Raw genomic sequence first — 25,158 nt, 5'->3', positions numbered from 1 at the left:
GGAAGGGACAACAGCTTGAAGGTAGCGAGGCACTGAGCACGCTTCGGGAAAAGGATGGGAGGTTTGTGAGGTTGATGCAACCTAACAGCAGCATCTGCCCAGCCATCTTCATCCCTTACGCTCTCACACCCGTTTCTGTCTCTGACATCACCCTTACCACCCTTGATGTCACTTCCCTCATTGATTCTGACGTCTTTCTCTAGGTTCCTGAGGACGTAATTAGTCCTCTGATACCCTTTCACCTTCTAGTCCTCCGAGCTCATACCCCCTCGAGGGCCCGACGTTTTATCTCCCCACTGACCCTGACGGCATCACCATTCACAGTCCTTAACATCAGACATTCCTTCGTTTCTTAGCCCCTGACCCTGTTCCCTCCATTTCCTCCTCTGTGCCCAACATCTAGCCACCTGTTATGCGTGCGACTCTTTTCCCTGGCATTGTTTCTTCTCATTTATAATCTCAGCCCTTATCCTTACCTGACAGCTTCCTGAAGCCAGTTTCTCGAATTCCCCATCAATAGACCACCTGAGATGACTTCTACAAAAGAGGATGCTTCAATCTTCAAAAGGAGTAAATCCCGATCCAACAGAATGATTTCTGCTGTCACTCTGAGTTGCTGAACCCTTGATCCACACAGAGGACTTTCATAATAGGTAAGGGACAGAGTGTCTGAGTCCACTGCTCATAATTTGTTCTTGTTCGCCTTCTGAGTGTCTGAGCTACCTTTACAATGAATGGATTTGACAGACTTTTTGTTTATGAGCTCCGCATCAAGGAAGAATGGGTTAGTTGCCCTCAGAGACTTGAAATATGTCATCCATAGAATGGACTTGTCCAGCCTGTTAAGGATCAGCACCCCAAATACAGACTAAATTTGTTAACTTTTGGGATACACTATGGTGAAAAAGTGAAAGTGTTATTAGTCGCTCAGTTGTGTCTGACTCTTTGTAATCTGATGGACTAGCCTGCCAGTCTCCTCTGTCCATGGGATTCTCCAGTCAAGAATACTGGAGTGGGTTGTCATTACTTCTCCAGGGGATCTTCTCAACTTATGCGTTGAATCCAGGTCTCTTGCACTGTAGGCAGATTCTTTACTGTCTGACGCACCAGGGAAGCCCCCTTACAGAGGACTGTTAGAATAGATTTACCCTAATTCCTAAGAGCCCTGGGATTTTTCAGAATGCTCAATGAGCATTGTCTTCTTTCTTAAAGTTACCAGTTGCATTAGCCCCTAAAAGAGAGCCAGCTTGTCCTTAGAAACCTTCAAGTCAGTCATTGAATTCTCTTTAATTATGAAAGTACTAGGTGGCATCTTCTTTTGATATAAAGCTGTTACATCTACAGTGGAAATCTGTTGTTTGGTGTAGCCACATTTATTAGTTATTTTAACTAGATCTAGATAAGTTGCTGCCGCTTCTACATTAGCACTTGTTACTTTAACTTGCACTTTTATGCTCTGGAGACAGCGTTTGTTAACACTCATGATCCAACCTCTGCTAGATTCAGACTTTTCTTCTGCAGCTTCCTTCACCTCTCTTAGGCTTCACAGGATTGAAGAGAGTTATGGCCTTGCTCTGACTTAAGGGAATGTTGTGGGTGGTTTGATCCTCTATCCAAACCACTAAAACCTTCTCCATATCAGCAGTCAGATTGTTTCTCTTTCTTATCATTTATGTGTTCACTGGAGCATCACTTTTAATTTTTTTCCAAGAACTTTCCCTTTGCACTCACAACTTCAGTAACTGGTTACAAGAGGTCTAGATTTCAGCCTGCCTCAACTTCTGATGTGCCTTCCTAACTAAGTGCAATCATTTCTAGATTTTGATTTGAAGTGAGAGACTCTTCCTGTCACTTGAACACTTTGAGGCAATTGTAGGTTTATCAAGTGGCATAATTTCAATATTATTATGTCTCAGGGAAAGAGAGATCTGAGGAGAGGGAGAGGGACAGAAAGTAGGGCAGTTTGAACACACATTTGTCATTTAAGCTTGCCATCCTAGAGTCACAGATTATTGGTAACATCAAAGATCACTGATCATAGATCATCATAACAAATGCAATAATAATGAAAAAGTTTGAAATATTGCAAAAATTATTGTAATGTGACACAGAAATAGGCAGTGAGCAAATGCTATTGCAAAAATGGTGTTAACAGACTTGCTGAATGCTGGGTTGCCCACAAACCTTCAATTTGTTAAAAAGAAAAAACAAAACCCATGATACAGAAGGAGACTCATAGACACAGAAAACAAACTTCATGGCTACCAAAGTGGGAGGGGTTATTTGGGAATATGGGATTAACAGATGCACATTACCACACATAAAATATGTAAACAACAATGACCTACTATATAGCACAAGGAACTATATTCAATATTTTGTAATAAACTATAATGGAAATGAATTGAATAAAGAAAAAAACTCACAATATCTGTAAAGCACAATAAAGTAAAGCACGATTAAAATGAGGGATGCCTGTACGAAGAGTTGGGGGGAAGTCAGAGTGGTTTGCAACACTTCCCTGGTAACTTGACTGGTAAAGAATCCACCTGCAAAGCAGGAGATGCCGGTTCAATTCCTTGGTTGAGAAGATCCCCTGGAGAAGGGATAAGCTACCCACTTCAGTAATTTGGGGCTTCCCTGGTGGTTCAGATGGTAAAGAATCTGCCTGCAAATGCATGAGACCTGGATTAAATCCCTGGGTTGCGAAGACACCCTGGAGGAGGGCATGTCAACCTACTCCAGTATTCTTCCCTGGAGAGTCCCCATGGACAGAAGAACCTGGTGGGCCCCAGTCCATGGGGTCGCAAAGAGTCAGACACAACTGAGTGACTAAGCACAATAGACTATAGTGGAAAAGAATTTAAAAAAGAAAAAGACTCGCGATATCTGTAAAGCACAATAAAGCAAAGCGCAATTAAAATGAGAGGTGCCTGTATTAAGAGTTGGGGAGGGCAGAGGTGGTTCACAACACTTCCTCAGACAACAGTTTCAGAGATGAGCATCCATACACAGGGCAGGAGGAGAAAAACTCATGACCAGTATGGGCAGAAACCAGGCACATAGCTACAGCTTTCACTGATTGGTTGAGCAAGGAGCAGGAGGGGATGTGAAGCTTGTTGCAAAAGAATGAGAAGAGCTGAAGTGTCTTATGGCTCAGTCCATCTAAAGTCTATCATGCCTACTTCAGATCCATTGAAAAACCACAGCCAAAGGACTCAGAGGTTTTCTGCAGTAGATTGTGCCCACTATAATTCCTGTTTCTTGAGGAGATTTCACCAAGACAAACTTCACAGGAAATCACAGATGAGTCAATGACTGGCATCCGGGCTCTACTGTCTCATAGTGGATCTATAATGCTGATGAAGATGACCTATTGCCAAGACAGAAACTGACCCCAAAAATTCTAGATATATTTTTGAGATCAGCCCCACTGCCCTGCCATTCCATTTTCCAGGGGATCTTCCTGACCCAGGGATCAAACCTGGGTCTCCCACATCGTAGGCAGACTCTTTCCTGTCTGAGCCACTAGGGAAGCCCCTGCATCCACAAAATGGACTTGTCTGACTTTTACCATATCCAGACTTCCTATACCTAGGATAGACATGAAGAGATTTCACATTGTCCACATATGTACTAGTTTTAGCCCCCTGAGAATCTGAGCCTCCATGCAAAAAGAGAGGTACTTATTTACCTCTCAAAGTGTCTGAGCTCTGATCACATTCTACAGTTTGTGACACATCATTATAGTTGTTCTATGCACTCTCTTGTTTTACTTATTTTATTCCTGCACCCAACTATCATTCTTTCCTTCCTGCAGTTAACTATGTTATTGAGTTTTATGTGTATCTCTTGGTGTGATTTCATATAAAATCAGTATTTTGTGTATATTTTTGATTAAAGTAAATGGTAGTGTTATTTTTTAAAACTTTCTTTTTCAACCAGCATTATGTTTTTAAGATCCATCTGTGAGAATTCCCTGGTAGTCCATTGGTTAAGACTCTACACTTTCAAAAAAAAAAAAAAAAAAAGACTCTACGCTTTCATTCATGGGGCCCAGGTTCGATCCCTGGTCGGAGAACTAAGATCACACAAGTTGCACCACACAGCCAAAAACAAACAAAAACGAGTGGAAGTTTTGTTGGGAATACACTGTAGTAATAGATTTGGGGCAAAATAATATATTACCTGTGGAGGTTTTAAGATATGTTCATAAACTCTATGATAGTGCCCCCATCAGGAGTTGGAGCCTAGTTCCCTTGCCCTTGAGGGTGGGCTGGACTTAGTGAGCCACTTGTACTGCACAGAATGAGCCTGTCACTTCCAAGACTAGGTCATAAAAGGCACTTAGGTTTCCTGCTCTCACACAGACTGCTTTCTCTGTGGGATGGTAGCCGGTAGATCAGGCAGCAGCCCTATGGAAGAACTGAGGCCTCCTGCTAACAGCTATGTGAGCGGGCCTTCTTAGAAGTGGAGTCAAGCCTTCAGATAACTGCAGCCACCTTCCACATTCTGACTGCAGCCTCATCAGAGATTCAAGGCCATAACACAGCTAAGCCACTTCCAGAATTCTTACCCACTGAAACTTAGATAATGTTTATTGTTTTAAGTTTGGGAGTAATTTGATACCAATACATAACTGATACATCATAAAATCTTCCCAGCGAAGAGCATGAAATGTCTTTATTGTGCCCAGCTTGGCATGAAATGTTCCTTTGTTCTTGAAGAGATTTCTAGTCTTTCCCATTCTATTCTCCAGGCAAGAATACTGGAGTGGGTAGCCATTCCCTTCTCCAGGGGATCTTTCTGACCCAGGAATCAAACCCAGGTCTCCTGCATTGCAGGCAGATTCTTTACTATCTGAGCCACCAGGGAAGCTGCCTGGATAAACCCTAGTTATGACTTTTTAAAAAAACATACACTGTTGAACTCAAGTAGCTAATATTTTACTATAATTTTTACATCTATATTCATAAATGAAATAGATCTGTATTGTGTTGTATCTTCTTTATCTGGTTTTAGAATGAAGACTATGCTAACCTCAAAAAATGAACTGGACAGCTTTTGCTTTTTTCCTATTTTCTGGAACAATTTGTATATTTGGGAATTAACAGTTCCTTGAAAGTTTGATAAACTGTATCTGTAAAACCATCTGGGTCTGTGCTTGAAGCTTTTGTTAGAATGAGATAGAGTATCTTTTTTTTTTTTTTTTTTTTTTTTTTTTTTAAATATTATTTTATTAGTTGGAGGCCAATCACTTTACAACATTTCAGTGGGTTTTGTCATACATTGATATGGATCAGCCATATAGTTACACGTATTCCCCATCCCGATCCCCCCTCCCACCTCCCTCCCCGCCCGACTCCTCAGAATGAGATAGAGTATCTTTATCGTTTCAATTTTTCTTAAAACTTGTTACAAGTTTTCAATTTCTATTTGTATCAATTTGAGCACATTTTAATTTTTCCAGAAACTTAAGCCTTCCATCTAGGTTTTACAATGTATTAACCTACCATACTTAGCCTTTTTGTGTCTAGTTTCCCTTTTTTGTTCTGTATTTTGCATTCTTTTAAAGCGGTCTTGGCAGAAGCCTATCAATATTTTCAAAGAACCAGTTTTTCATTTTGCTATTCTTTATCATTACTTTAAAAACTACCTTTGGCATTTATTTCCTTCCTTACAATATTTCCTTCATGAGTCATGGAGTCATGGGGTTTGTTCCTTTGCTCTTTCTCCACCTTTTTTATTTGAATGCTTAGATGATTTATTTTTCAAACTTTCTTCTCTCCTGATGAATGTACTTAAAGCTGTATATTTTCTTTTAATAACTGGTTTTGCTGTGTCCCAGAGATTTTGCATGTAGTGTTTTTGTTATTAAGTTCTAAATATTTCTAAAACTCCCTTGTGATTTCTTATTTCACCCAGGGGTTATTTAGTAATGATAGTTTTCAAAAATGGGGGTCTTTTTTTTTTGGCCATCCATGTGGGATGTCAGTTCCTCTACCAGGGACTGAACCTGGTCCATGGTAGTGAAAGCCCAGAATCTTAACCACTAGGTTACCAGAGAACTCCTGGAGCCTTTTTTGTGTGTGTGCAAGAAATAGCTTTTCATTATTGCTAATTTTAGGGCTTCCTAGATAGCGCTAGTGATAAAGCAGCTGCTTGCCAATGCAGGGGACACAGGAGACTGGGGTTAGATCCCTGGGTCGGGAGGATCTCCTGGAGGAGGGCATGGCAACCCATTCCAGTATTCTTGCTGGGAGAATCCTATGGAAAGAGGAGCCTGGCAAGCTACGGTCCATAGGGTTGCACAGAGTTGGACATGACTGAAGCACCTTAGTACACTGCTAATTTTATTGCATTGTGTTCAGAGAACATGGTTAATATTGATACTTTTGAATTCATTGAGGCTTTCATTGTGCCCTCACATGGTCCATTTTTGTAATTAATTGTAAGCATAAAAGGAGTCTTCTCCATTTGTTAAGTGAAGGGTTATATAGGAATGTGTGTCATATATTTGAAATTATATGCCAAGCTTAAAAACGTACTGTTCAGGTCTCCTTACAAGAATGTGTTTATGGTAGACATATATTCTTTGCCAACGAGTATATATCCTTCTCTGTCTTTCATGATCTAAAATTTTGTTAGCTTTAGGATGTCTATCCCAGCTTTCTTTGAGCTTTTATTATTCTACTTTTTCTTCATACTTTGATTGTCATCAGCATCCCTAAACTTTGTGTGTGTATACTGTTGAACCTTTTAAAAAAAATCCATTGAGGGTCCCTGTGTTCTAAATATTTTTTGTACTGTTATGTTAAAACTTCTGATAGCTCATTTCATCTTCTCCATTTATAATATTTTTCTATTTCTTTTCTATCATACTCATACCTAATATTTTGACTCCTTTTTATATTTCTTGTTCCTGTTTTCTAGTTTTTCTTATTTTAGTTATTTAAAATAGTCTTCATCCATCTGTCCCAGTATTTCTGCTTCAGATACCCTGTGTGGTAGCCAGTCTCTGACATAGCCCCCAATGATCTCTGCCTCCTGGTACTCACATCCTGTGTGGTTCTCCTCTATGTTGTACTAGGGTTGGCCTATGTGACCAAGAAAACACAACACAAATTGTATGCCATTTCAGAGCTTAAGTTATAGTAGACATTGCAGTTCTGTCATGGTCACTATCTCTTGCCTGTCTGCTGGGACCACATGTCCTGAGAAGCCTGATTGGAGAGGCTTATGTGGGGAAGCCTCCCACTAACAGCTCTGTGTGGGCCATATTAGAAGTGGGTCCTTCAGCCAAGTCATCCCTTCAGCCAACTTCAATCCTGGCTGAACGTGACTGAAACCTCAGAAGAGACCCTTAGCCAAAACTACATGGCTAAGCTGTTCCCAGATTCCTGACCCTCGGAAACTGAGAAAATAAACATTTGTTGTTTTAAGCCAAGTTTGGCAGTGATTTGTTATACAGCAATAGGTAACGAATGTGCGTGTATGCTGTCACATTCGACTCTTTGTGACCCTATGGATTGTAGTCCACTAGGCTCTCCTGCCCATAGAATTTTCCAGACAAGAATACTGGACTGGGTTGCCATTTCCTTCTCCAGGGGATCTTCCTGACCCAGGAATCAAACCCTCCTCTACTGCATTGGCAGGCAGATTCTTTACCACTGCACCACCTGGGAAGCCCATAAATAACTAATACGTCCAGTTTATTTTTCACTGGAGGTAGTTATACTGCTCTGGTGTATACATTACCCTGATGTGGGAGCTGTTCTGGCTGGTAACTGTATTCAGGGAATGCTGAAAGCCAGACTTGACTCTGGTTAATCACCTGGAGTCCAAGGGATAAAAGGATGTGCAGGGAGATGGGCCAGATGGTGGACAGTCCCAGCACCATGCTAGCAGAGCTCTCACTTGCATCTATGATCACATTACCTGACAATTCTACTGGTAGAGTTTCATCTTTAAGCCCTAAGAGGGGGGTCATTTCCCAGGTGGTACCACCCGCCTTTGTCTGGAGGGGGGACAGTGGAGGAGCAGTCACTCCTCTGGCTGCTCATTTCCTCTCCTCAGCAGGGTTCTTGACACCCTGATACTAGCCCTCCCCCCAGATACCTGGACCAGTGGTTTGGATGATTTCTGCAGTGAGGGGGCAGACAAGGCAACATGGGGGAGAGGTAACAGCCAGAACTTAAATCTCCAACCTCTCCTGTATTTGCTGCCTCCAGCCACCCACCACTCAAAACTCAGGCCAGTTAACGACCACCTTCCAACTCCCCATGGGTCTTCATCACTGTGATAGTTTCTGGAACTCATATTTCTCTCTGTAGTTTCTTCAGAGAAGTTTCTGGGCAAGGGGATCAGTGTCTTGTGCTGTCTGCCACCTTGGCAGGAATCAGGAGTCCCAAATAACTTTGGAAACTAATAGAGATTTCTGTCCTTTAGGATATCTGAGCCTCATGTTCACAGAAAGGACTCCTCTGGTCTTCAGAGGTCCCAAGCTGCCATATACAGAATTGACTTGGTTGACCTTTCAAATAGCTAAGCTCATTGATCATGGAATACACCCAGAGGGTGTCAGCCAGTTACTGACAAAGGAAGGCCAGATTCCCCCATATCTTGGATGGCCCCTGGGGCCAGGGTGCCTGAGCCCCTTATTTTCACTTGTTAGACTTACAGTCTTGGAGACCCTAGGCACAGAATGGTTTTGACCCTGCACCTCCAGTGACTGAGCTCTCATCTGAGAAGGGTGGTTAGCTTACTCTACCATACTGGGGGCAGGGGGGTGACAGGAGCCTTTTAAATTATCCCTAGCTTTATATGGCATTGTTGTGAGAGAGATGAGAGGACGGCTGCCCTGATGCCCACCTGCCTGCACTGCCTAGCACAGCAACTTCTGGCCAGAATCCGGCACAGTGAGGCTACAACTTGAAGGACCCGTTATTTCACTCACCACTTCCCATGTCCTCTGTGGAGGGACGGCACTCAGCCTTCTGAGAAGGTAAGTGGGAAAAAAGGCCCCTTTTTGGATCATTATCCTCCACATATGTAGGTGACATCTTTTAGGGCCTCAGCTTTATTAGAGCTTGATATTTTTGTCCACAGTAATGGGATAGAGAAGACAAATATATGGTTTCCATTGCTGAAATGGTTAAGGTATCCATGAGCTGGAAACCCAGTTTAGTGCTTAGAGCCCTAGGCATGGCAAGGCTGTCCCCAAAGCACGTGACAAGAATAGGAACCTTAGAGACGAGACCAGAGGCCGAACTCGGGATCTGACAAGATGGCCGGGCTGCCCCGCAGGATTATCAAGGAAACCCAGCGTTTGCTGGCAGAACCAGTTCCTGGCATTAAAGCAGAACCAGATGAGAGCAACGCCCGTTATTTTCATGTGGTCATTGCCGGCCCTCAGGATTCCCCCTTTGAGGGAGGGACTTTTAAACTTGAACTATTCCTTCCAGAAGAATACCCAGTGGCAGCCCCTAAAGTACGTTTCATGACCACAATTTATCATCCTAATGTAGACAAGTTGGGAAGAATATGTTTAGATATTTTGAAAGATAAGTGGTCCCCAGCACTGCAGATCCGCACAGTTCTTCTATTGATCCAGGCTTTGTTAAGTGCTCCCAATCCAGATGATCCGTTAGCAAATGATGTAGCGGAGCAATGGAAGACCAACGAAGTCCAAGCCATAGAAACAGCTAGAGCATGGACTAGGCTATATGCCATGAATAATATTTAAATTGCTTCGATCCTCAAGTGTGCATCACTTCTCCTGTTCTGCCAAGACTTCTTCCTTTTTTGTTTGCATTTAATGGACACAGTCTTAGAAACAGTACAGAATAAAAACCCAGACATCTTCAACCCTTTGGTGATTAAATGCACATTAGCAAATCTATGTCTTGTCCTGATTCACTGTTGTAAAGTATGAGCAGAGGCTAGAAGTACCATCTGGATTGTTGTGAAACGTTTAAAAGCAGTGGCGCCTCTCTGCTTTTATTCATTTCCCCCATCATGGTTTAAGTATAAAGCACTGTGAATGAAGGTAGTTGTCAGGGTTAGCTGCAGGGGTGTGGGTGTTTTTCTTTATTTTATTATTATTATTATTTTTTTGGTGGGGGGGGAAGGTAGTTTTATTTTAATTTTATGGGCTCCTTTCCCCCTTTTTATGGTGATCTAATTGCATTGGTTAAAAGCAGCTAACCAGTTCTTTAGAATATGCTCTCTAGCCAAGTCTAACTTTATTTAGACGCTGTAGATGGACAAGCTTGATTGTTTGAGTCAAAATGGGAACATTAAACAGACATCACAGCCCTCACTAATAACATTGTGACCTTGCTGTCAAGTGTAGAATCCTCCCTTCAAGAAAAAGCTTGTGACCATTTTGTATGGCTTGTCTGGAAACTTCTGTAAATCTTATGTTTTAGTAAAATATTTTTTGTTATTCTAAAAAAAAGAAAAAGAATAGGAACCTTAGACCCCTGCCCAGGACCACTAGCATTCATGCATAACACTTACAGGGAAGGGTCTGGATCTTAGAAATGGTGACATGTGCAATGCTAGAGGTAGTTCATCCAATGTTTCTAAGTAGCCCATACTTCCCAGTCTTTGTAACAAATCTTGCCCTTTCTGAGTCAGGAACTCTCTCCCCCATCCCTCATTCAGGGGACTGTCCTAAAAACATATATTTACAGACATCATCCAGACCCTCACAGGCAGACAGATGTACCACAAAATAGCTTCAGGCCGCCTCAAGTGGTGTTTGACCTGGGCTCACCTTCTAGAATTGATTTATCAGTATCCATTCTCCTGTCACCAGGGAAGTGGGAGCCACCCTTCACTTGAAATGGGCAGTGTTTCAGCTCCAGCAGGTAAAGAGGCCCTGGGGGTTCCATTTACAACAAAAACCAGGGAGAAGGCAGAGAAATACACAGACCACAGTGACTTTCGTGTGTGCAAAGTACAGTTGTTAAAATCAAAACAAGAAAAATGGAGAAAGGAGGCCATGGCCTCCATGGGGCACTGTCAAAGCAAAGCCCCATACTCTCGGACCTGGGGAGAGAGGGTACTATGCTCCCACAGGTCTAGGGCTGGCAGGCAGGGATGTGGGGTCTCATGTGTAGGCCCTCTTGGCAAAGAATGGAGATCTGATGGGGCTGATGGAGGGCTGAAGGGAGTCTGATCAAGATGGGGCTGTGGCCTCGGCTCCCTCCTCTGAGTCCCACATCTCTGACTGCAGGTAATCAGCGAAGAGAGCCTTGGCACGGCGTAGGACGCGCCCCAGGTGGTGTTTTCGCACGAGGCGGTCAAAGTGCATGGCCAGCTCGTTGTAATCCAGCCCATTGCGCATGATGTGGTCACGGTGCTCCAGCAGGATGGCGAGGCACAGGAAGAGCATGAATGGGTTCCCTCGGCCAAACTCCTGGGGTGGGGGCAGGCCCAGTGGGGGTGGGGGTGGCAAGGACTTCCCAGGGTCTTGTGGGGAGCCCACCTCTGGCATCAAGGGGGATCCAGCAGCCACGTCACCAGCAGGAGAGGCATCCTGGGTAGATGGTGGAGATGAGGAGGATGGGGAATCAGGGTGGGAAGAAGGGGAAAGCAGTGGGTCTGAGGAGTTCAGCAAGGGCTCAGAGAGAGACTTAGAACCACTGAGGGCAGCTGGGTAGGGCAGCTGGATCAGGGGGTCCCTCCTGGGGCCCATTCTACCCCTGAGTTGCTGGAGGTCATCCAGACTGGCTTGCCTCAGAAGACGCCCCCCGCCACCAGGCCCCTGGCTGCTGGTGGTCAAGTGGTCAACAGCATCTTCAAAGGTACCGCCTCCTCCACCGGCAGGCCTCAGCATGTGTCTCTGCCGCATGGGCCGTCCCCGGTGGCCCCCGAAGCCCATGTCCACCACTAGGCTGGGGGGGCCCACGAGCTCTACCTCGTGCTCAGGAGGGTCGGGGGGTAGTGAGCTCCAGGTGACCTCCAGCATGCGCAGAGCGTCGTCAAAGGCAAACTCACGCTTGAGCTCAAGCAGCAGCCAGCGATAACAGAAAAAGAGGTCATCAGCACCGGCTTCCTGCAGGTACTGGTAGAAGTCAGGGTCCGCGTGTCGCAGCAGCAGCTTGAGGTGAGCGAACTTGGTGGCCATGGCACGACCATCAGGGTGGAAGTTCGCAGCCAGGCGCTTCATGATGCCACAAAAGCAGACGAAGGCGTGGCCCTCGTGGTCCATGACAGCAAGGATGGGCGAGGCCAGGTCACTCATGCCCTGGCAGTAGGACACCTGCGGGTGGGTAACGGCATAGGTGGTGAGCAGGTCGTGCAGAGCCCGCAAGTGTGGGCCATCCTCGGGCCCTGCGTAATAGGGGTGGGCCCGGTCAGTACGCAGCACATCCTTGAGGACTGTGCTGCGGATGAACTCCAGGTCCTCAGGGCTTGCTCGCTGGGCCCACTCGCTCTTGAGCTGCTCATACTCCCGGCTCTTGCGTTTCATGTAGTCCATCCGCTCTCGGCCTGTTAGCCCGTCTGGGTATACATTCAGCAGGTACCGCCACACCACCTGGCCAGGGATGAAAGGGATGAGGCGGCGGGTCTACAGATGAGCTGCCATGCTCTTGTGTGTACCTATCAACACCCAGCCACCCTGGGCCTCTGCTCTCCTTTGGAAAAGCCTGCCTTCCTACAGCTGCATGCACTGGAACACTTCCATACCATGCCCTGAGAGTGTGGCCCAGAGCATGCATCTCTTGAGCTATTCTTGTGTGCGGGCGTGCTGGACCTAATGAGTGATGGAGAAGGCTCACCTTTCGCAGGGAGGGCTCAACACCACCATGATAGATCCGCAGGCGCAATTCCTCGGGGCGGGAGAGCTGGCCCTCATGGTTCAGGTAGGTATGAAACTCTGCATCGCTCAGGGGCGGCTTGAAGGGCTTGACATCTTCCCCATATGACCAGCTCAGCACCTGCTGGACCTTAGACAAGGTGCGGCCCACCTGTGAAAGAAGGAGGGGTGGAGGGGGGCACCGTTTAGCTGGGTAGGCCAGGGGCAGGTGCCAACCGGTAGGCTCGGAATTGGGGGTGCCAGGGAGGCACTGCCCTCCAATAACAGCTGGGCCCTGGGGCTCCCTGAAAGCACCTGAGAGATGATGGACTGTGTGAAGGGCAGGGCAGCTGTTGTCAGAGATGACCGCTTCTCAGCCAGTAGCACATCAGAGCCAATGACATCCTTGGGGCTGATTATGTCCCAGTCTTCCAGCAGAGGGCCTGGGCACACAGAATGACATGGTATGAGAACCCCAGAGCTCAGGACCAGGTTCCTCTCCCTCTGAAGCCAGGCCACCCACAAGGTAATGAGCCACTTCACTTGCCCTTCCTATGTCATCCTAATCACACAAAAAATAAAACCATGAATAATCTTCTGGTGGAAACAGTCTCACAGAATGGCTGGTAGACTCTAATAGTAATATTTTAACAATATAAAGCAATGTTTATTGAGAGCACTATGTGCCAGGCACCGTGCCAGGGCTTAACATCAATATAAACAATAAGAACACTAGACAGCACTTCCATAGTGCTGAGTGACAGGAACTGTTGTGAGCTCTTTGCAAATGTTAACTCATTTACTATTCATACAGGTAAAAAATCTGCCTGCCAGTGCAAGAGATGCAAGAAAAGTGGGTTAGACCCCTGGGTGGGGAAGATTCCCTGGAGAAGAAAATGGCAACCCACTCCAGTATTCTTCCTGGAGAATTCCATGGACAGAGGAGCCAGGTAGACTACAGCCATGGGATTGCAGAGATGGACACAACTGAAACAACTGTGTATGAAGTACATACACACATGCACTCTCTAAATTGAGCACTATTATTATCACCAATCTTTCTAAGAGGAAACAGACACAGCCAGGATTAGTATTAATAGTTGCCTAAGGTCCCATAGCGAGTGGGTGAAAGAACTGAAATTTGAAAGTCAGGCCCAAAGCTCAAGAACCCAAACCCTGATTCTTACCTTCCCACTAGTCCTCCTTCCACAACTGGTATAGACTACCATTACTCTCATCTTACAGACCATGACAAAAAGGTTGGAAAAATTAGTAAGTGGCCAAGGACATGGTAGGGCTGGGATCTTTATCTCATTCACTTTATTCCAGGGCCTGGGTAAATTTTAGCAAAGGTATCTGTGGAGCAGGTACGTCATGCACGTTACACAGAAGAGACTTAATGCTTAATTTTATCCAATTCTGGTCCTTGTTCTCTCCCTTCTCTTTCTTCTTTACTCCCCCTTGTATCTTTTCTGCCCACCTCAAATGTCATGTGGCTTGAAGCATCAATGGCCACTTGAGTAAGTCTGAGAGACTCAAGAGATGTCCACCCTGGCACCACAGAACTGCTAAGCTGACAACAGCAAAGACCAGTGGCTTTCCAACTCTATTATATGAAACAAATCAACTGGGATTTGTTCAAGCCACTGTCATTTGCAGGCAAATGCCATCCCTAAGCAACATTTCCATGAAGTCCACTGTACTTTCTCCCACGGAACTGAGGGGGAAGCAAACCCTGAGCCACAAGTCACTGCCTCTCCCTGGATGTCCCACTGGGCACTGCAAACCTAATGGGTCCACAAGGGGAGCCCGAGATCCATTCGAGACATGACCTGCTCCTCAAGTCTGAACAGTTTCTCTATCTCTTCAATTGCTTAAGCCCCAAACCTGACAGACATCTCTCAACTCCCAAGGCCTAACTGTTGCCAAGACCCATGGCTTCTGCATGCAGAACATACTTCAATTCCACTTCTTCTCTTAGCTCATACCATGCCTCTCATCCAACCAGTCCCTGCTTCCCCTTTGCCCCTCCTCCACTCTCTCCCAAGAGATGCCAGAATGGTCTTTCTAAAACATGAAAACACTTAAAATGAAGATCACACTACTCAACAGGTAAAATGAAGAAGGTCACACCAGTAGTCTGAAAGACCAAAGAGAAAAACCCTTTTCAAGGCACAGAGCTAAAGCCTAATGATGAGAGGAAAGCAGAGAGACCTGGAGGGCGAGTCGAGGAGACCTGAGAGGCAAAAAGTAGGAAATGCAGGAGGAGAAAAGAGGTCAGGCAGAGACAGAATTACCAAGATATGAAGGAAAGTGTCCCTGAGATGAAGAAGTGGATTGGCAAGTCTCAGATAGGATCAATCAATGAATAGCAAAGACCACGGGCCTCTCCCAACTCTTATTAATCTGCTAGCAAAATGCCCACATTCTAAGAATGAAGACAAACTCTTGCCAGCTTCCAAAGATAAAGAACAGGCTGCTTACAACTGGAAGAAGGTCAGACTGCCAAAGGGCTTCTGTTCCACAACTCCGAAAGCAAGATAGCGACTTTCAGTATCCATGGAGCACTGACATGACAGGCCTGAGATCCGAGGGCCCCCATCCAACCACGTCAGTACATATCCACCACAACCAAAGAAAGAAGTTTCTGATTATTAGCATATATGTTACCCAAGCACTAAAGAGGAATTAAAGAGCCTCTAGATGAAGGTGAAAGAGGAGAGTGAAAAAGCTGGCTTAAAATTCAACATTCAAAAAACTAAGATCATGGCATCTGGTCCCATCACTTCATGACAAATAGATGGGGAAACAATTGAAACAGTGACAGATTTTATTTTCTTGGGGTCCAAAATCACTACAGATGGTGACTGCAGCCACAAAATTAAAAGATGCTTGCTCCTTGGAAGAAAAGTTATGATAAACCTAGATAGTGTATTAAAAAGCAGAGACATCACTTTGTTGACAAAGGTCTGCTATATAATCAAAGCTATGGTTTTCCCAGTAGTCATGTACAGATGGGAGAGTTGGACCATAAAGAAAGCTGAGTGCCAAAGAATTGCTGCTTTGTCTCTGGTGCTAGAGAAGACTCGCAAGCCTCTCCGACAACAAGGAGATCAAACCAGTCAATCCTAAAGGAAATCAACCCTGAATATTCAGTGGAAGGACTGACACTGAAGTTGAAGCTCTAATACTTTGGCCACCTGATGCAAAGAGCTGACTCACTTGAAAAGAGCCTGACTGAGGGCAGGAAGAGAAGGGGTCGACAGAGGATGAGATGGCTGGATCACATCATTGACTCAATGGACTGAGTCTGAGCAAACTCCGGGAGATAGTGAAGGTCAGGGAAGCCTGGCATGCTGCAGTCCATGGGGTCGCAAAGAGTCGGACACGATTGAGCAACTGAACAACAACAACCCATGCACCTTACCGGAAGGGAACAAAGAAGTTGTCTAAGAAATGACTATGAATGACTACAAGGGCTCAAAGTGGGTGGAGGAAGGCAAAAGGGAAGGTACATGGTGACAAGCCACAAGTTTTTAATATTAATGTATAGTTAGACATAAAATGACAGACTGTCATTGGGAGTGTAATATTGTTACATTAGAATTCCTGAAACATCAGCGACTAACTATAAAGAAAAGATAATGACAGCCTGGAATTGAAAAAGAAAAAAAACAATATTGCCTAAGCAAAGCCCAGAAGTTAAGGGTTAGGGACCAGAAGAATGAGAATGAAAAGTGTTCCAAAGCTTCTGTTTCAAGGGCTAGGGTGAGTGGGGGTGGGGGAGACTGGAGGGGAAAAGTGGTCAAAAGATTTCACTGTCAATTGTGTAAAAAAGCATAAATCCAGCTATGGAGTTTTTGTGAGACACAGTAAAACTAGGTGACAAAGAAAGGTTAAAAATTGAAGAAATCTGTAAAATAATTAGCCTCCAACTAATAAAAATAAATGAAAAAAAAAATTCAGAGAGCAAACATGAAAAAAAAATTGAAGAAATCTGAAGGTATACCTGGCAAACACAGAGAGCAAGAGCAGCTATGTGAATGTCAGGAAAAGCACTGCTCAAGACCAAAACAAGACAAGAAAGAGAGACATTCCATGTTGATTTTTTAAAAAGAAAGAAAGAACCCATTAATAAAATGGGCAAAGGATTTCCACAAGCACAAATTCATCTAGTGGCAAAACTGGATCTGAACTGATATGAGACTATAGCTAGTCTTTATTTAACCCAGGAAGTATGAATATACACACATTTCCCTGAAGAAACATTCAAGTTTCATTGTAGGGTGCTGTCTCAGGCCCTGTTTGCAGTATTACACAATATGTGCTACAGGTACTACACCTCCTTATGATAAAATTGTCAAATCTCCCAAATGCTAAGTTATATATTCTGCCAATAAGAAATGTAATAGGTTTTTTTCTGAAACTGGGTAAAATTATTTTAATGTTTGTATGAAAGAATTCACATTTAAGAATAGTTAAGAAAAAGAAGAGTTCCCCCCCCCCCCAAATTGTGGGAGGATTGCAATGCTTGTCTTGGTAGAATATAATATAGAAAGCCCAGAAATAAATCCAAGTACATGTACTCTGGTCTGGGAAGATTCCACATGTCACAGGACAACTAAGCCTGTGGGCCACAACTACTGAGTCTGGGCACCACAACAAAAGATCCTCTATGATGCAACCAAGACCTGATGCAGCCAAATAAATAAAAATAAATTTAAAAAAAACTAGGTCCACTAATCACAATGTTGACTGAGTAGACATTTATATGTAAAAGAAAATAATAAGCATGTTAGAAGAAAATATAGGAGAATATTTGTATAAAGTAGAAGAATATAAGCATGTGGATGGGGAAGATGTTCTAAAGAGGAGAAATTCAGAAATCATCCAGAAAAAGATATATGTACAAGACTGCATGCAAAAAGTTTTTGATAGGACCAAAAGAGCACCACAAACAAGGCCATAAAACAAAAAGATAAGCTTGAGGAAAAAAATCTGCAATACATATGACAGAAAGGGAATTCATATCATGAATGCACAGATTGATTCTGTCTAGGCTTGGGAATCTTCCAACTGAAGAGGTGACAGAAACTGAGTTCTTCCCAGAAAGAAGGACTGGGCCATCTAAGTGATCACAACATGCCTGTTGCTTTCATATTCATGAACACAATTCCAAGAATTCTATTAATAATATTTACAACAGTTCCACCAATTGGACACTTACCTATTAATGTATAGTATGATTTGTGTTAAACACATACCATTTGTGTACATATACAAATACAAATATACTTACATCTCTCCATATGTGGATTAATGTGTGTGTGTGTGTGTGTGTGTGTGTGTGTGTGTGAATAAAGGACCTGTAAGATTACACATCAAACTGATCAAACTGTAGTTCCTGCAGGGCAAAAGATAGGTCTGTATTGCGTGCTGAGTCACTTCAGTCATGTCTTTGTGACCTGATGGACCATAGCCCACCAGGCTCCTCTATCCATGGGATTCTCCAGGCAGGAATACTGGAGTGGGTTGCCATGCTCTCCTCCAGGGGATTTTCCCAACCCAGGAATAGAACTCATGCCTCTTATGTCTCCTGCATTGGCAGGAGGGTTCTTTACCACTAGTGCCACCTATGAAGCCTAAGGTAGGGGATCAAGATTAGGCACAGTGATTCCAAGAGAGAGACTTCATCATTATTTCTAATATGGACAATGTATTTACTGGATAATTAAAGATTAGTTTCATTAAGGAATTCCCTGGCAGTCCAGTGGTTAGGACTCCGAGATTTCACTGCTAAGGCCTGGGTTCAATCCCTGGTCAGGGAACTAAGATCCTGCAAACTGTGGTATGGGAAAAAAAAAAAAAACAACTCCAGTCAAATTCCCATCAGTATCTTAATGAAATGATAAGCTAATTCTATTAAATGAAAAGAACAGTAAGTGCACAGGAATATTCAGGAATAATTTTAAAAAGGAAAACATATATCAAAACTATGTGATTAAAACAACATGGAACTGGCTTAGGATTTAACAAAGAGATCAATGTAAGAGAATTAGGAATTCGGAAACAAACTCGTGTATTTGCAGGAGTTTTGCAAATAAGACAATGGTACAAATAGAATGGAAATAACGGGAAAGTTGATTCTCTTTATAAAGGTAACTTTTAAATGTCCTTTTGCCAAACTACTGGGTGTCTATCTCGGTGTAATTTGCATTCCTCTCAGTTTGTGTGTAGTTGGGGTTTTCTTCACATGCTTATTAGCAGAGCAGATTTTATTTCTTTACTGAAATAGTGCTACTGTGTCTATTTTATAGGTAAGGAAGTGGAGGCTTGGGGAATTAGCTAAGTGACTGACACAGAGTAGCACACTGGGCTGCTTGTGCAGAGGTTCCTGTGTCTCTGGCTACCAGTCTTTTTCCATTTGTCTCTCTGCCTGTCTCAGTCACTGTCTTTCCCTCTGACTCTTGTTTGTCTCTCTCTCTCTCTCTGATTCTTTTTCTCTAATCTCTTTTTTTAAATAAGCCCCATATTTTATAGTCGAATGTTTAAGAGCAAGGACTCTTGAAGCCAGTTCAGCCACCACCTGCGTTCAAATCACGCTCCTCCACTGACTGTCTCTGTAACAGGGACAGGTCCTGTCCCCTCTCTGAGCCTCAGTTTCCTCATCTGTAACATGGGGATAACGGCCATCCTTACTCTGTAGGATTGTTTTGACAATTCAGTGAATAAATACTATGTGTGTAGAATGGCCTCAAGTGTTTGACACATGTTAGCTATTTTATGTTATTATGACATCAATAAAATGCCTATTCAGGCATCTCAAATAGGCACTGTGAATTTCCTGAGACTGGAAACCATATCTTCTACTCTACAACTTTTTACTTTAAAAAAAATGTCAAATATATGACAAAGTTAAAAAGATGAATACATTGACCATCCATACATCTTTCATCTACTCCCCTAACTGTTCACATTTTTTGCTGCATTTGCTTCATCTCATTATCTCTCTCTCTCTCTCTCTCTATATATATATATATATATATATACACATACATACATTTATTATTTTGCCAAGTTATTTGTAGATATCATAACACCTTACCCCTTAATACTTGTGTTTTTCCCAAGAACAAGGATATTTTCCTTCAATAACCATGATACCATAACCATACCATGGAAATTTTACACTGACACTATTATTATCTAATGTATGCTTCATAATCATATTTTCAGGACCATGTCTTAATTTATCTGTGGGCTCCCTGGGACCAGTACAGTCAAAACAAATATGAGTACAGGGGAACAAATATGAGAAGACTGAAAGTGGCTGAGAGATCAAAGGAACAAATCAATGAAAATGAGTACAGGATGAGTGAATGAATAAATACAATTACCATGACTATAATCAGCATTATTATATTTATGATATTATAACTGAAACATATAATACTATAGCTCTATTGTTATACTGCATTCTGTAATTATCACTAGATTATATGCTATAATAAATATGATAATTATTGTCATTAGAGTTAATACTTTTTGAGCATTCACTAGGCAGCCATGCACCTTTTCAGGCATTTTTACATGAATTTCCCTGTTTAATCTTCATGATGGTCCTAAGATACCATTATCTCTACTTTATAGATAAATTGAGGGCCATTGGCCAAGCCAGGATTTGGACCTAGGATTCCTTGCTCCTTAGTTCACTGTGAAGGAGTGTGTTGTGAGGAGTGGAGTCATCCTATGGGGAAAGGGTGGTATCACAGGGCAGTGTCCCCAGAGCACCGGGTACTCACTGTCTTCAGTGGGCCGGATATCTACACGCAGGTGCAGGTAAGGTTTGGAGGCAGTGGCGAAGGCTGTGCTGAGGTCCCAGTCAGACAAGAGTGAGAGGTAAGCTTCCTGCCCCAGCCGATCTCGGCCCAGGTAGCTGATACCAAAGTTCTTCTTCCTGAACAGAGGAAACATGGCAGCTTTCAGGGCCCCTGTGCCTGGGAAGCCTCAGGGACCATTTCCAAAAGAAGCCTGGGAAGTTTGTTTCACAAACACAGAAACAGATGCACATCTGCTTGTATCTGGAGAACACACTAAACTGGTACTGGGGTCTCCTCTAGGGAGGGTAACCGAGTAGTTGAGGGATGGAAGTGGGAAGAAAGTAGCCTTGTGCATAAAAAATAAAGCAAGCTGTATGGTTGTTATTTTTCACAACAGACAATGTTTATGTAAAAAAGTCAAATAACAACTAACAACTTGTTCCTTAGGTACACCAGTGCAACTCTATGCAAAGCATGTTGTGTGATAACTACTGTCACCATGAACGTGTTTAGTCACTCAGTTGTGTTCAACTCTTTGTGACCCCATGGACTGTAGTCTGACAGACTCCTCTGTCCATATAATTTTCCAGGCAAGAATACTGGAGTGGGTTGCCATTTCCTTCTCCAGGGGAATCTTTCCAACCCAGGAATCAAATCCTCATTTCCTGTGTCCCCTGCATTGCAGGTGGATTCTTTACCTGCTGAGCCATTGCCAGAACCAACTGTCACCATGGAAACCCCCCCTAAATACCCATCATTTTTGTACCCTTTGAGTTTGTTACCATGTGCATATATTCCTCCAAAATAACAATGATACCAAAATAACCATCACATTTGCCCCCAGGAGACACTATTTTTCATCTATCAGGTTGGCAAATTTTCTAATGTTTTTTAGTAACTAGTGTTTGTGAGGGTGTGAGGAAAACAGAAATTTTATGGGCTGCTGCTGAGACGGTAAATTGGTAACACCTACCTGGAGAACATTTTGGAAACATCTGTTGAAACTTTAAAAAAGTATACACCCTTTAATTCAGCAATATCACTGCTAGGAATTTATCCTATGACTAGATTTTCCAAAACATTTCCAAGATATGCATGTGGCTATTTGTTTATTGTGGGACTATTTATACTAATAATAACAAAACAAACAACCCTCCCTACCAAACAACAACAATAAAAATGCCAAACAACTGCTGTCAAGGTGGGTGGCCCACTGGTTTTGCCCCACACCCCATTACTCACCCATTCAAGTCAAAGGCTCGGATGAGGATGTGTTGTAACACATCGAGCGAAGTGATTTGGGGGTCCACAGCAAAAGAGCGAAACTCAAGTGGCAAGAAGCTCTCACATTTCTGTGGAGAGAAGACATGGGATAGGCCATCAGGAGTCACATCACCACACTGACATGGATGATATGGCAGAAGGTAAGGGTAGAGATGTGGCAGGGGCCAGATCAAGGCAGGGGTTCTGGGCCATGGAGAGAACTGGGACCCATAAAATCTCCAGCCCATAAAATTTCTGAGTGAGGGAGGAGGCTTGGGAGGGTTCGAGTAGAGGAGGGATGTGGTTTGATTCAGGATTTAACAGGACCCTTCTGGCTGCTCTATGAACAGTCTGTGGGGGACAAAGGAGAAAGCAGTGGTCCAGTGAGGAGGAGGCTACTGCAATAGTCCAGGTAGCCAATCCTTCTTCTACATCCCCTCAAGGATGGTTGCCAAGACCACCATGTTCAATCTTTTGTTGTTCAGTTGCTCAGTTGTGTCCGACTCTTTGTGACCCCATGGACTGCAGCATGCCAGGCTTCCCTGTCCTTCACTATCTCCCGGAGTTTGCTCAAACTCACGTCCATTGAGTTCATGACGCCATCCAACCACCTCATCCTTGGATGCCCCCTTCTTCTCCTGCCCTCAATCTCCCCCAGCATCAGGGTCTTTCCCAATGAGCCTTGAGAACCCCATGAACAGTATGAAAAGGCAAAAAGACATGTCCAGCCTGACCCTTATTAAACCGGTCTTCCACGCTGCAACCCAATCTAGCATGTCTATATACAACACTCTCTTGCTTAAATCTCTTCGAAAGGAACCCTAGGATTCCCAAAGGGAGCTTTTTTGAACTTTACACTCTGGTACTACCAAACTCCCAGAAGTTACTCTGAACACATTCGGGCTCCAGGCCTGTGCTTGTGGACATCCCCCAGTCTGGAAGGTCCTTCCTACTCTTTAACTGGCTCACTCACAGCTTAAGCATCTTCTCTTCTTTGAACACTCAAACGTCTACCTTTGAGTTTGCTCTATTACACTGAAGTGATCTGTTTACTTCTCTCGAGAATCTAACCTCTTCTCATCACCACCAGTGCCACCACCCTAGTCTGAGCCAGTAACCACTTGCTGGAACTACTGCAACAGCTTTCTTACTCAAGAATAGAATACATGTCAAAGGCCCTTCACAATCTGCCCCTCTCTGACCTCTCCCATCCACCCCCTACTACTATTCTCCTCCCTCTCTGGGCTCCAGCAATATGGAAACCTAAGGGAACATGCCAAGCTCATCCCCACCTCCCAGCTTTTGCCCTTGCTGTTCTCTCGGTCTAAAACACTCTTCCCCCCGTGATATGCACATTGGTGACTCCTTTTTATTTGGGTCTCTGTTCCCTCAATACCTTTCTGAATATTTCCCTGCACGACCTTGGCTAAAGCAACTCCCTAGTTCGGAATCTTTTTCGTTATCTCCCCATGACATTCACCAGTGTCTGAAGCATTTCCTTTATTTAGCTGTTTCTCTCCCCGACGAGTGTGTCTGCTCATCCAGTGTGGGGATTTACACAAAAGTGCACTCTCAACACAATGGTAAACCGATGTCAGCGCCTCCTTTTCAGACAGCAACAACCTCCCTCATTTCTCAGGGCTCCACTCCATTAAGTCCCCTCCTCCAACCCTATAGCCCCTCCTCTCTACCCACAATCTCCTCCTATCCATTCCAGAGGGCCCTACCCTTCAATTTGTAATCCTCACGCCCCACCCTCTGCCCCCGCATTCCCAGGTCCAGCCTTCCCCCAGCCCCCACCCAAACCACCAATATTCTGCCCTCAAGCCTCTCCCCTCACGTAACACCCCAATTCTCAAGTCCCGCCCTCCATCCTAGGACAGCCACCACCTTTCCCTCTCCCGGGAGCTCTGGGCGGGCTGAACGACGGGCCACCAGCCTCACCTTGACTCGGACCCGCACCACCTCTCGCTCCTCCTCCTCAGCTGCCGCCGCCTGGGCTCCCCCACCAGGCGGGGGCGCTCCGGAGCCAGCCAAGTCCGAGGACCCAGAGGCCGTCGCCATCCTGCCGCCACCCACCTAGGGGTGACAGTTGACCGTTGCCCCTTACCCTTGTGCTTACGCCAGAATGCGGGAGCCCGCGGCCCCACCTTGTGCCCTGGCGCAGGCGCAGAGGGCGCCACGCGACCCTACCCACCCCCCGCTTGGCACAGGGAGGAGGTCACCTCTGCGCTTGCGCAGTGTGCTGTTGCCAAGAGCCCCGCCCCCCAAAGCCGGGCATTTTGCGTCACTTTAGCCAGTGTGCAGGCGCTTACTGAGGCCCCGCCTCCCTCGTCCTTGATTTGGTCACTTTGCTTCCGGATTCACCTAGGTGTGTGTTAACGCGGCGACCTATTGGGGCGAGAAAAGTGGGCGGGGAAAGGAAGCTGCTGCGCGATAACGTCAACGCCCCACGTCTGCCCCAAGTCGCCTCGTGTCTCTGCTTAGAGATGACGTCATCTATTTAAAATCATTTCAAACGAATCTGCTGAATGGAAGAATAATCCTTTTCCCACAATCTTTTAAAAAATAGCTTACACGTTATGAAAATTCACGGACCTGTACATTTAGACTTTTGCTGTTTCTGCCTGCATGTTATACTTTAATAAATAATTTACCCATAAAAGCCATTTGTATGCTCTGTGGACAAGTTTGCCTCTGTTTTTATTGAATCTTTACAACACGTTGAAGTCAGTCCTATTATTAAACCGTGTGTGCCCACCAAATATCAGCTGAATACTGGACATATTTTAGATTCCTTTGAGAAAGTTTATGTACCACAAAATGCAAAAAGCCGTTCTCATTTTACTGTACAACGTCTCTACGGTTTGGACAAAATACATGCTGCTCTTAAAAATGTAATTTGTAACCAAGGAGTCCTGTAAGGTACCTGGACTTCAGCTATTGTTGCAGTATTGTAGGATGTTACCTTTAATGTTACCTTTTAAGAGAAGTCTCCTTTTCTAAAACACTTCTTGTGGCACTGCCAAGTTTTCTGATGGAAACAAGGAGTTTGAAAGTTGCTTTTCATTAAAATTATCATAGAGTGGAATGAGCAAAACATTAGCCTAAAACTTGGAATTTATCCTGAGGGCCCTGGAGTCAGGCTTATGATGTGTTCAGATGCCCCTGTCTTGGTTGTGGAGAAACCTCTGAAAGGAAATATACTGGAAGCAAGAAGAGCAAAAAGGAGGTCCTTGCCATAGTGCAGGGGAGAATTTTCTCTTT

At 44.3% G+C, this 25,158-nt stretch overlaps 2 protein-coding genes and 1 long non-coding RNA gene across 4 annotated transcripts; 2 read left to right on the top strand and 1 right to left on the bottom strand.

Annotated features, from left to right (window-relative positions):
- Positions 1 to 4: 4 nt before the first annotated feature.
- Positions 5 to 8,976, top strand: LOC136153702 (uncharacterized). 2 transcript variants are annotated; one of them, XR_010660423.1, is made up of 3 exons: positions 5 to 61; positions 484 to 653; positions 8,818 to 8,976. It is a non-coding gene; the product is annotated as an uncharacterized lncRNA (long non-coding RNA). The 2 variants fall into 2 exon arrangements; XR_010660422.1 differs by lacking the exon at positions 8,818 to 8,976 and adding an exon at positions 3,191 to 4,487.
- Positions 8,977 to 9,146: 170 nt separating this feature from the next.
- Positions 9,147 to 10,206, top strand: LOC136154053 (ubiquitin-conjugating enzyme E2 N-like). The gene has a single exon (XM_065916268.1). It carries the CDS (start codon positions 9,287 to 9,289, stop codon positions 9,743 to 9,745), a length of 459 nt encoding a protein of 152 aa, XP_065772340.1. The 5' UTR covers positions 9,147 to 9,286; the 3' UTR covers positions 9,746 to 10,206.
- Positions 10,110 to 24,080, bottom strand: TBC1D25 (TBC1 domain family member 25). The gene is made up of 6 exons (XM_065916267.1): positions 23,836 to 24,080; positions 21,871 to 21,980; positions 20,611 to 20,765; positions 13,124 to 13,251; positions 12,792 to 12,980; positions 10,110 to 12,547 (listed from the first exon to the last, which is right to left on the bottom strand). The coding sequence occupies exons 1-6, from the start codon at positions 23,953 to 23,955 to the stop codon at positions 11,186 to 11,188; spliced, it is 2,064 nt and encodes a 687-aa protein (XP_065772339.1). The 5' UTR covers positions 23,956 to 24,080; the 3' UTR covers positions 10,110 to 11,185.
- Positions 24,081 to 25,158: the final 1,078 nt, after the last annotated feature.

This window comes from Muntiacus reevesi, chromosome X, assembly GCF_963930625.1.
Source record: "Muntiacus reevesi chromosome X, mMunRee1.1, whole genome shotgun sequence".
Taxonomy (NCBI): Eukaryota; Metazoa; Chordata; class Mammalia; order Artiodactyla; family Cervidae; genus Muntiacus; species Muntiacus reevesi.
This window is presented reverse-complemented; position numbering and strand designations above follow the sequence as displayed.

Bases quoted from the DNA above. Each gene is read 5' to 3' on its own strand.
- LOC136154053 (XM_065916268.1), top strand. From the start codon at position 9,287: ATGGCCGGGCTGCCCCGCAGGATTATCAAGGAAACCCAGCGTTTGCTG.
- TBC1D25 (XM_065916267.1), bottom strand. From the start codon at position 23,955: ATGGCGACGGCCTCTGGGTCCTCGGACTTGGCTGGCTCCGGAGCGCCC. The intron at 20,766-21,870 runs GTGAGTAATGGG...TCCTCTGTTCAG, and splicing joins CGAGCCTTTGACTTGAATGG to GAAGAAGAACTTTGGTATCA. The intron at 12,548-12,791 runs GTGAGCCTTCTC...ATCCCTGGCCAG, and splicing joins TTGAGCCCTCCCTGCGAAAG to GTGGTGTGGCGGTACCTGCT.